The sequence below is a fragment of the Clinocottus analis genome, unplaced genomic scaffold, assembly GCF_023055335.1.
Source record: "Clinocottus analis isolate CAN_PGR_092001 unplaced genomic scaffold, fCliAna1.0.p SCAF_19, whole genome shotgun sequence".
In the NCBI taxonomy this organism is placed as follows: domain Eukaryota; kingdom Metazoa; phylum Chordata; class Actinopteri; order Perciformes; family Cottidae; genus Clinocottus; species Clinocottus analis.
In genome coordinates, this window is record NW_027175920.1 from 11,880,638 (window position 1) to 11,892,544 (window position 11,907).

Below are 11,907 nucleotides of genomic sequence, written 5' to 3' on the forward strand. Positions count from 1 at the left end.
GTTGTCTGTTGTTTTTTGTACACAAACTTTGCATACAGCACCACCCAGTACAGCGGAGTAGCATTGTGGTGGCTCCGCCCACAGCAGCTGAGGACGTGAGCTTTATAGTTTGGAATACAATGTGCATCCAGGAAATGTCTTTTTGCTTTGTGGGTTTTGTTAAATTTAGTACAAATGAACTCTAGGACTTTCTATTAGGGGGTCAAGAGGTCAAGGTCGCTGATGTCCGTCCCGTTATTAATAATCTGTTCACTAACTTTGACCATTTCCCTGCAAATGTCTAATAGGCTAAAAATAATGAAGTGATGACATTTTGGATTGACGTGCATGTCGACGACACACATTGTCTGGTGAACAAATATTGTGGTGAACAAACATTGTGTTGTGAACAACCAGAGGCAGTAATTATAGTTCAAAAACTGTATTTGTGACCCAGTTGTCTTCAGTAAGAACAAACTGGTTTGGGGCGGATCTGCATCTTTAATCAATAAGATACAGTTTCCGTTTCACTGTCATGTCATAATTACTGATATTTATTTAAAACAAGTACCGTTTCCTTTTTTCTTTGTCACCTTTATTTCATTGCAATAGTGGAAACCCATAATAAATACGCACCGTAGATAATCAGTAGAGCAGTAGGGAACATTCAGCCTTTATATCATGAGACGTACACAATGGAAAATAAATGTCCCGTTGGAATCACAGATCTTGCATTCGATTTCGACCATCATATTGTGAGCTGGGGGAGAAGTACCTTGTAAACCTGTGCAATCAAAGACGGTAATGTATGAACATTGCCTTTGTGTTTCTTTATAAAATATAAAAGAAGAAGAAATACAGTCACATTGTCTAACGAAAAGCACACTTTCACTTGTAATCACGGTGTTTGTCAGGCCCTTTAAGGAATACGAGTCACACTTGTGGACATTCTTCCGATTGGTGAACAGACATTTTCAACCACATGCAATTCCCACAAAAGAGATATCTGCAACTCTTCATTTAGCAAACGTATAATTAAGTGTGTAATACATCACATTGGAAAGTAAGAGCGCTGGAGGCGGGTTGAAGAGCTGAAAGACGTCGGTGATTCGAATGTCTTCCCCCTGCTCCGGTAGTCTTTACATTTCCCTTTTTCTTTTCTTTTTTTTCATAGCTGGTTTCATCAACAACAACATTACATTCACTACAAGGATACATTCTGAGTTCAAAACTTCCATTCAATTCACAATTCACTTTCACAAGAATTGGCACCTTCTAAGGGGGATTAAGTTATTCAACTTCAGCAGTCTGTCGCCGTATAAAACAAATAAATAAATCAAAAGAGAACGGGGAAAACAATGCAGCTACTGTGTGTACTATGGGTGAATATATTCACTACATCTCTGAAGCAAGCAACACCACATCTTTTTCCCTTTTTTTTTTAAAGTTTTTTTTTTTTTTTAAACACTTCCCTGAAGGCACAATCAGGAAACTCCATTGTTTCTTTGAGGGCAGTGTTTCAGCTTCACGTGCCAAAACCAACATGGCGTCAAGGCGGACCATTCTGATCTTTACTGAGCGAACAGCTGAGGCGGTCCAGCTTTGGCGTGCACTCGCGGACTGAAAATGGCCTCCGCCTCCCGAGCCACGTGTCCCGTGTCCTGTAGGCAGCATGTGCTGAGTTGTTTTTCTTTGTCCCTGTCGTATTATCTGTACAATTTTTTTTCAACAAAAAAAAAGGTACGTTGACATCCGTGAGGATGGGACCCAAACGGGCCGGAGACTGAGGCGCTGGAGACCGAGCAGACGGTGACGAGGCGTTGAGGCACTGGACGGGCCTGAGGAGAGAGAAGGTACAGAGGCAGCTGCTGCAGAGGCTCCACCGGTTACGCTCCAGGAGGGATCGTTTGGAAACTCTAGCGTTCTGAACCTGCGTTTGTGTTGCGATGTACAAGGTAGATCCTACAGGATCAAGGAGGAGGGTGGGGGGGGATTGCAGCACAACATACAGGACGATAAATGCAAGTGGAGGAACTTCTGCTCTGAGCTACTACTGTACAGTTTACCGGTCAGTTCACTCAGATTACAAAATAATATCTTAATTGCTCGTAGTGGTGTCTATCCAGACCAATAATTTAAGATTTATATTCACAGGTTTTGAAAAATCCATGTGAGCAACATGTTTCAGAGAAAGTAAACCTGTTCTTCTGAGTATTTCACAAAACTCCATTGCAACTCCAACACCTTGCCAAAAACAAAGCAATTTGCGGTAGCAAATATGTCATATTTAGCTGAACTGACTCTACGATTGAAGGAATAGCTTGACATTTTGGGAAATACACTTATTCTCTTCTTTTGCTACGATGAGATGTTCTATTACAATGATATCAATGTAGCCAAAGTAAAATAAAAATCTGCGAAATATAAAGCTATGCAACGAAGAATTAAACAGACAAGATATAACATGTTAAATAGATAGCTTTATAAGTATCAAGCAGATTATTTATTTTGCTAGCTCATTGGCTGCTGGCTGTATAGCTTCAGGGTACCAAGAAAGCAAGCGTGTTTCCCAAAATGTAGCGCAGGTCCTTGTAAGGTAAACTTCAGTCTCTAGTGATGGATACAGTTTCCCATTCATAACCCATTTTTGTCGAGTCGTGGTCGAAGAAGCGCTCTCCGGTCTGGAGAACATCAGAGCGATGACGGGACGGCCTCCATGAGACAAACCCCGGACTCATTGAGGAGACGCCATGTCCTTATCTCCACGTTGTCTAGCATGCGTGAGACGCTCCGAACCGCGCGCTGCTCAAATGGAGACGAGCCTGCCTTCGTCATCTTCACCTTCACAGGCGAGTTCCCCGTTCGAGTTCCCCCTGAATGTTACACAAATATAAACAGTTTTGTCCACGAACAGGTGGCGTATTAAATGTCGCTAGTCCTTGCACCCAGGGCCAGATCCCCCAGTGTGGAAAAGAAATCCTCCATCTCCTTCTCCAGGAGCCGGTTGCGGTTCTCCGCGTCCTCCCGCGCCCGCTCAGAGTTACGCAGTTTGATCTCCAGCATGCGCTGCTTCTTCCTCTCCTGCTCCATCTCCTGCTCCAGGCGCTCCATCTGCGCGCACAGAGCGGCGCTGGACTCCTCCAGCCTGAGGAGCACATCACATGACAGAGGGCAGAGGTCATGGGCGTCATTCAGCTCCACCGTGTGGCTCCGTGTGGCAACATGCATCAAAATGTCAAATGAAGCCACCTCTTCGTGTCTACGTTTTGATTACGTTCATGCTTGTTGCGAGAGACTGACCGAAATACTGTAAAAGTCGGGTTACAAGCCGCTACTAGCTTCGGTGGGTGTCTCCGCTAACTTCCCGTTGTAGCCAGCTAGCGCTACTGCTAGCTCCTCGCTAGCTTCCTGCTAGCTCCCCGACAACCACCGAAGGACAGTAGCAGCAGCAGCAACGAGGTATTAGCAGCAGCAGCGAGTAGCTAGCAGCAGCAACGAGGATCTGGCAGCAGCAGCGAGTAGCTAGCAGCAGCAGCAGCGAGGAGCTAGCAGCAGCGCTAGCTTGCTACAGCGGGGACACCCACCGAAGGTAGAAGCGGCTTGTAACCCGACTTTTACTGTAATGTCTCTGGACAGTTTGTTCAAACTACTTTCTAGCTTCAAAAGAATCGCTACAAAAATGCTTCACATTGACTTTCAGGGGGGAAAGATGACAAGCGGCAAAGTCAAACATGTGAAATTAAGGTCACATGATACCGCTCTTAAAGTACCACCTGCTGTTGCTGCAAGTTTTGTCTGGAAATTTGAAAACATTTGGCATGGGCGACTCCCAAGTGGTATTTTAGGTTTACTGCCTGTAAAAAGTGCCAGTTGTTGAATGTCTGCTGGGCCGAGGGGACCTTTGCGCAATCTGACCAAAATAACCCTGATGATGTCATCAAGGGGTTCCAAACAATGAGAGTGCACACACATGTAAGAGAGTTCAGGAGCAGACTTACCTTTGGATCCGGGTCTCGTACGTGGTCTTCTGCTTCCTCAACTCCTCCTTCATTCCCTCCACCAGACTGCTGAGCGTCAGCGTCTCGTCTCCGTCCTCCGACGTGACGATGGACGGCACCCCGGCCGCCGCGGCCCCGTTCCCGTTCTCGCTGCAGGCAGCGCTGCTGCCGCACAGCTCCATGGCCTCGCAGCTGTCCTGCTCGGAGCTCGGGTCCGGCGTGCGCCCTCCCTCCGTCTCCCTCTGGCTCTCCGGCCACTCCCCGTTCCCCCCGCCCTCGACCCCGGCTCCGCAGTTGTGGTTGTTGGCCGAGGGCTCGCTCCCGGAGTCGGGGACGGAGATCTCGCAGGAGGAGGTGGACCACGGCGTGCTGGCGACGCTCGGGACGCTCCCCATGCTGGAGGAGGAGGTGACGTTGTCGTAGGTGGACAGTCTCTGGGAGGAGCCCGTGGAGTCCCGATCGCGGGCGGACCGCTCGCCCGACGACGTGCGCCGGTGGCCCCTCAAGGAGGACAGGCCGTTCATGAGCCAGTTGCCTCCACCAGAAGATACGCTAGCGGCGTCGGCCGCAGAGCCGCCGCCGCCGCTGCTAGCGGTGCTTGGCTTGCCTTGCGGCTGGGACCGAGGCGCAGAGGAGCTTTTGAAAGAGTATTTCCAGGAGGGTATGGTCTTGGATTGTTTACTCGGGCTGACCACGGTCTCTCCTTTCCCCGACGGAGACCCCAGTTTCGGCCCGGGGTTCAGGTTCGGGGTCTGGGTGGGAGTGACGGCGGCGCACAGTTTGGCGTCCAGAGATGAGGCGCTGCTGTGTAGTTCTTGGTCGGGGTTGGACACCGGGCAGCTCTGGAGGTCTTCCTCTGAGATCCAGGCTCCCAGGCTGCGGTGCTGGAGCTGATGCCCCGGGACGGGGAGCTCCGTTTGGGGCGTGGTGGACGCCTCCTGGTCCCTCCCTGAGTAAAAACGGTTGTGCTCCCTGATGAGGATCGTCATCAGGTGCTGGACCAAGGAGGTGCCTGTGGACAGACAGGATATCACGTGTTCAGTTTGCAGTGGTCTCAACCGCGAGTCCAGTCATTACGTCGGTGAACGTCGGGCCCTGACCTTCCATGATGGTGACCGGGTCCTCCATCTTGGGCCGAAGGATATTTGGTCCAAATACGGTGGCGAGGTTCTGGACGCTCATCTTGTTCTCAATGGAGTGGGACTGGACCTCATCGAGGAATCTGAGCGCAGAGCAAAGTTAAAAGTACAAACACACGGAAATCATTGTTGAAACTTAATAACAGCGACGAGATAAAAAAAAAAAAGACTTACTTGCATATGTACGTGAGGAGATTGTAGTTGGGGAGGGGGAGGGTGTTCACTTGCCTCCCGAGCTCCTGGATTCCCTGATGAAAGATTAAACGGTTGTTACACACACACACACACACACACACACATCCACACACACACAAACTCGGTCTATTGCACATACCTCCTCCTCATCTTTGGCCAGAAGCTGTGCACAGTTTAGAAAGTCTTCGTATTTGGAGAAGGGAATGACCGGCTCGGGCAGCTCTCGCAGGTACAACTTCAGCAAGGATGCCACCGTGTGGATGTCCGTGTTACTGCAGGCGGGCACAGAAAGAAAGGTGTGAAACCGCGTGTTCTGTGACCCGTCTTCTCGTCCCGCTCCCGGCTCCGTCTACCTGTCAAACAGGGGCTTGTCGCCGCAGTCGAAGGCCTCCTGCAGCTCCTTCACCAGGTTGGCCTGCCCCGGCATCCGGAAGAGACCCTCCTCGTCCAAACCCCTCTCCCTGATGAAGTCCACGCACTGCTCCACCAGCAGCGGGGCCAGCCGGGGGCCGAACTTCTTCTCGTACTGCACGGTGTCCTCCAGGCGCTGACCAAAGATCCCTGGGGACAGATGGGAGGGTCCATACGATTATTAATATGTGCGTCCACTGAGCGGCACTGGTTTATCTCTGGCTGGATGACGTCAGGCTCAATGTATGAAGGTGTGTTTGTGTCTTCATTACGCAAACAACAAACAATGTTTCGAGAGCCAATTTCTCGCTTGTAAGTAAAAATCTATAAACTGAGAATAAATGATGTGTTAGTTTTGCTTATGAAACCATAATCTTTGGCTGCAAATCAAACATTTTTAGTGGAAAAAAACAACTTATTTGTTGCTCTCAAAGAAAAACAAAGGGTTTTTTTTGGGAGCAAATATTTTTGATTTGCAGTCAAAAGTTCTAGTTTCATAAGCAAAATTAACAAATAATGTATTCTCAGTTTATATATTTTTACTTACTAACAAGAAATAATAATACTAATAATAATAACTTTATTCCTAGAGCACCTTTAAAAACAAAGTGCGCTAAGCATAGACATAACCTGAACACCGGTAAACAAACGGACCATACTATAAAGGCAAGGAATACAACAAAACCAAACAACCAGAAAGAACATTAGAAAACAAACAAATATATAAAATATACAAACAAAACTAGGGGAACAAAATAACTGCATAATAGATCATAAAAGGATGACATCGCTTTTCTATAAAAGTGGGTTTGAAGTTATTGATGTGCTGATTTGTTGTTGTTTGTGTTATAAAGGCTCAAATATACATTACATTACATTACATGTCATTTAGCTGACGCTTTTATCCAAAGCGACTTACAATAAGTGCATTCAACCGTAAGTACGAACTGGGAACAACAAGAATCAAGACAGTACAACTTCTTAAATAAAGTCAAACTACAAAGTGCTATCAGTAAAATCCATCTAAGTGCTGCATAAGTGCGGCTGTCATTGTCTTTATTCCAGGTGTAGACGAAAGAGATGAGTTTTTAGTTTGCGGCGGAAGATGTAGACACTTCCTGCTGTCCTGATGTCAATGAGGAGCTCATCCCACCATCGAGGAGCCCGGACGGCAAACAGTCGTGACTTTGTTGAGCGTTTAGTTCGCAGCAACAAGCTGAGTGAACGAGCTGGTGGGTACGGTTTTACCATATACCTTCTCACAATGTAGCTACATGTATAAAATGGGATGTAAATTGCACATGTGAGCCAATTTACACACGTGCAATGATATTATTGCCTGATGCCTCTTGAAGAACACATTATAGAGTGGTGCAACCTTCAGACGTCACATTTTAACACTTCAATGTGACTTCAATCTGTAATGTAACGTAATGTGTGTGGAAGCTGAAACAAGGCCCACTGAAGATACAGAGCTTCAGACTGCAGACATACATGGAGGTCTGATGATGTCTCTCACAGCAGCAGTGGGTGAGGGGAAGACTTGTGACTGGATCAGCACGTTTAGCATGTGTTTCCCCTCACAAACACTCCCTCCTTTTAGGAATCTTTCAATAACGCAAACTTAAACAAAATAAATAATAATAATTTTAAAAAAAAAGCAGCATTAAAAGTACTGGAAACTGCTCAGCCAGAACGCTGGCTCCGCCTGATAGCTGCACGTCTCTGATTGGCTGGTTAACGGCCGCTAATTGATTACCTGCTGATTGGCTGCAGCTGTCGCACGGCTCGCAGTCGTGGTAGTGCGTCACCGAGCAGGAGCCGCACAGCAGCAGGGCGCGTCTCTCGTGCGTCCCCAACCCGCATTTCACCAAGTTCAGCCATTCCGGTTCCGGCATTTGTCTCCGCGGGTGGATTGTTAGTCCCGCATTTATGTAACTCCTGCGCAAAATGAACGACTATCCCACAGTTTAGACCAAAGACCGCCGCGTGGGTCAAAGTGTGCTGCGAGTGTCCGCGGAGCCGCTGTTTACGACGCGTCTATTCTGGACCGAGAGACCGAGACACACCTACCCTGTAAATATGAGAGGCAGGCTGTAAATATTACCCAGCAGGCCAGAGGTGGGCCTCCACCGAGCAACAGAGGTATCAGACCCCCTATTTATGACCGCTGGATCAGAAAGGATAACCAAGTCATTTGTTGTTGTTGTTTTTTCTTAGTTATAGCAAAATTAAAGCTGCATTGACCCAACTTTTTGCCACAAGGGGTTTGAAGCAGCAAACAGACACACAACCCTGAATAAGGGTTTTCTTTCATGTGCACCTATAAAGTTTGATCAATGCAATGAAGCAGCTAATAAAACTACCAACTGTTATTTATTTAATTATATATATATATATATATATATATATATATATATATATATATATATATATGTATATGTATATATATGTGTATGTATATGTATATGTATATATATGTGTATGTATATATATATGTATATATATATGTGTATGTATATATATATGTATATATATATATATATATATATATATATATATATATATATATGTATATATATATATATATATATATATATATATATATATATGTATGTATGTGTATGTATATATATATATATATATATATATATATATATATATATATATATATATATATATATGTATGTATGTGTATATATATATATATATATATGTATGTATGTGTATATATATATATATATGTATATATATATATATATATGTGTATATATGTATATATATACTTTGAGAGCTTTGCTCTGTGAATGTACCAAAACTGATAGTAGAGGAGAAACAAGCTAAACACGGCTCCACAATGAGCTGATAGCTCCTGTGTTCAGCAGATTAATATTAATTTGATTCAGTGTTGATACAGATATTGACACAACTTTGATTTTACAAATAAAGATACCAGTTTTTTGCTGTCTACACCTTCTCAAATATGAGAACATACAGCCCGTTTTGGTTTTCTGTAATTGTCAGACATTACTTTGGTGTAATAAAACTTGAAATTGGCTGAATTCTTTACATTTATTGGTCAAAACTAACGCCAAAATAAAATAATCATCATCATTATCATCACAGCTGTTGGTGCCGTGTGTCCTCTCTGCCAACGGGGCTCAAACCTTAAGAAAGGAAGTTTCAAATGAGACCAGTGACGTAAAACACTACTGTATATATGACCTGTGAGTTATTCTACATTTATCCCCCTATTAATATACCACTCCTTTGTAACGTAACACCATGCTGTTCAGCTGCTCCTTAGCTCCCAGTTCACACCCAGACAGGTCTGCTTATATTTCTGGCCTCCCGTCACAAGTACACTAGTTAGACAGCCCGACCAGAGCGGACAGGGTGAGAACTAACCACAGGCTCCCTGTTGCACGGAGGGAGGGGGATATATACTTATTATGGGTCCGAGGAACTCAGTTTAACTGCATTCAAACACCATCTCTTCCATTTAATTATATATTTTTTTCTGGAATAGATCGACAGCCAAGTCTGACCACATTTCCCCAGTCAGGTACAGTACAGTTGAACATCAGAAATAGAGACATCGAGCTGAGAATGAACTTCCTCCAAGGTAAAAGTAAACTTCCTGCCTTACGATGTTGTTTATTCCAATGATTATTGACTAAATAAAAGATCTGAATCGGTAATATTCTGTTATTTCTGTCGCTGGACTTAATCTTTCTCGCGTGTTTAGATATGGCGTCCATTTATGCTCCCCACGTTGCATCCGAAAAAGAGTTTTAACCGTTGCCCATTCCTCTGAGGTCAAAGCAGGCTCAGGGATGAAAATCTGTCCGCATGCTGAGTGTGTTTCAGTTCAAAGGCTTTGGCTTTACCTCCTCCAAACGGCGCCCAGATGACCCGCCGTATGGCCTTGACCCAGTCATCCATGTCCGTCTGGGAGTTTGCCATCAGCAGGAAGGACTCATGGCTGATCGGTGCCCGGTCCTTCTCTCCCGTTCCACCTGGAGGGAGCAATGAGGGAGGGAGGAGACGCAAGGTAGAGGTGAGCGCACAGGAGATCAACACATATGTATCTCCCAGAATACTGACATTTATCATAGAAGCAACCCAGTATGTTGAAAAGTAGACGTGTGTATACAGAGAAGTTGTTTCAACCAATTTCCAAATTCCCTAGATCCTTTTTTTCTTCCCTCCAACGCTTCAACGTTGTTGTATTGGTTCCTTTTCTTTCACTGCTCTTCATCAGAGGTCGGTGTGTTTGCTGCAGATCATTTGCCGCAACTAGCAAATTGAGCCAGCAGCTATTTCTCACAAAGACAATGGGGGTTGACGTCAGATTTAAACCAAACATGCTGAATTTGTTTCTCACCACTAGATGGCACACTTGCCCCGCTGTGCGTTCTCTGTATTTGCACTCTGGCCCTTCTTTTGCACCATTTCGATTAAGGCATTTAGCTGGTGATCCAGAGCAAATGTTAGCGATAGCATAAGTGGTATGAGCCTCATTTTTCTTCATGATTTTGGCCTCATGAACATTAGCGAGGCATGCGGCGCCTCAACACATGAAACTAAATCCACATCAAAACAACATTAACGTCAGCGGCCGCTGGTGTATAGATCCTATCTTGACCCCCCCGGCGCCTTCGTCTTCCGCTCCACATTTAAATCACCCGGAGAATGTGTCATCTGTCTCCCGTTTGTCTGAGCCATTATTGTTGCACGCTGTTGTTGTCTGCGAAAGAGGGAATCCAAATATAAACAGTGGCGCCATAAAGCTAGGTGCCATTGTCACCCAGCTCTGAAACTCACACCGTCTTGATGGACAACACCGTGGTGTGTCTTCAGATGGGCTCCAGCGACGCGGACATAGTCCACTGAGGATTTAGCATTATTTGATATTCTTTTGCCTTAATTAATGCCCTGTGCACATGTACCAATGTGCACAACATGATCTCAATGAATTGGCCCTGAGAGGGAAAAGAGGCTAATTAAAAGGGTGACTGGAAGACGCTCAGACATTAAGGAGCCTCGGCACATCAAATACTTCCACTTAAAGGAATCAGGCCCCTGATAAGAGACACAAACACACACACACACACACACACACACACACACACACACACACTCAGCCCACTGACAGTATTGGATCATCTGACTCTGGGTGGATGAGGACTACAAAGAGTCCATTTGGAGCCGGTTGAGATAACCCCGACTTGCGGGTCCCCTCCCTCAAACCGAGTGTCCCTCTCAGATGGGACGTTGAGGTTTGTGCCCCCGAGAAGGTCGACTGTCCACAGCGCGCCTGTGCGTTGCAGCTCGGGCCTTTTCCAGTGTCTGACATTTAAGAACTGAAGACATCATGGCTTCAGTTCTCTTAAATGTCAGGCTGCTTCTCTCGCAGACGCTGCAGAACGGGGAGGCGAGGGCGGGGAGATACGAACAGGTAGCTCGTATCGTGATGAAAGGGAGGAAGAGAGAGAGAGAGAGAGGGAGAGAGAGAGAGAGACCTTTCAATATGGTAGATTGTCCTCAGTTCTTAAGCATCAAGCGTCTCACGAGGTCAGTCGTTTTCCTCTTGTCTGATTCCAAGAAGTAGTCCATCTCATAAAAAAGCTTGACTTTTTTGTATTTTTTTACACTGCCTTTTTAACAGAATACCATTGAGATCTAGTTCGAGTGGAACTGTTTTTGTATTTATCTCTGGAGGAGCCCGGCCGGCTATACAATATGCTCTTCTGGCCTCGCAAAACTAATGCAGCGTAGCGTAGCGGTCTGTGTGGTTTATGTCCCTCTGGTCACACCCTCCATTAATAATGTGACTGATGATCGGGCGCCGTGAATCACTTGGGGGATTAACTATATACGACCTCTTTCCTACTTATTGTTGCCATTACGTGTGTATGAGAGAGAAATCTGTTCCTTTTGATCGTAAGAAGAGCCCTTTTTACTTATTTTGCGCTGAAGTACTCAAGCTTTAAAGTCACTTTAACGTGTTTCTTAAGAAAATTAAACTATATATTGTCCAGTTAGGACTAGTTTTGCAGGCAGGTGTGGTAAAGGGATTGCATGGCTGAAAGTTGCACAAGAAACGGTATGAAATCACAAAGACAGACGGCTTTTCATATATCCATATATATTGTGTTTTTCATCCAGTATGCACGAGCAGC

General features: G+C 45.4%; 1 protein-coding gene across 1 annotated transcript; it reads right to left on the reverse strand.

Moving 5' to 3' along the window:
• Positions 1-552: 552 nt before the first annotated feature.
• On the reverse strand, positions 553-9,739 carry LOC137789798 (rho GTPase-activating protein 22-like). The gene is made up of 7 exons (XM_068583591.1): positions 9,613-9,739; positions 5,665-5,872; positions 5,451-5,583; positions 5,291-5,364; positions 5,078-5,199; positions 3,978-4,989; positions 553-3,124 (listed from the first exon to the last, which is right to left on the reverse strand). The coding sequence occupies exons 1-7, from the start codon at positions 9,686-9,688 to the stop codon at positions 2,902-2,904; spliced, it is 1,848 nt and encodes a 615-aa protein (XP_068439692.1). The 5' UTR covers positions 9,689-9,739; the 3' UTR covers positions 553-2,901.
• Positions 9,740-11,907: the final 2,168 nt, after the last annotated feature.

Coding starts and splice junctions, on each gene's coding strand:
- LOC137789798 (XM_068583591.1), bottom strand. CDS start 9,688: ATGGCAAACTCCCAGACGGACATGGATGACTGGGTCAAGGCCATACGG. Junction 5,873..9,612: donor CTGGGCGCCGTTTGGAGGAG/GTAAAGCCAAAG, acceptor ATCTGTCCCCAG/GGATCTTTGGTCAGCGCCTG. Junction 5,584..5,664: donor GACAAGCCCCTGTTTGACAG/GTAGACGGAGCC, acceptor GCCCGCCTGCAG/TAACACGGACATCCACACGG.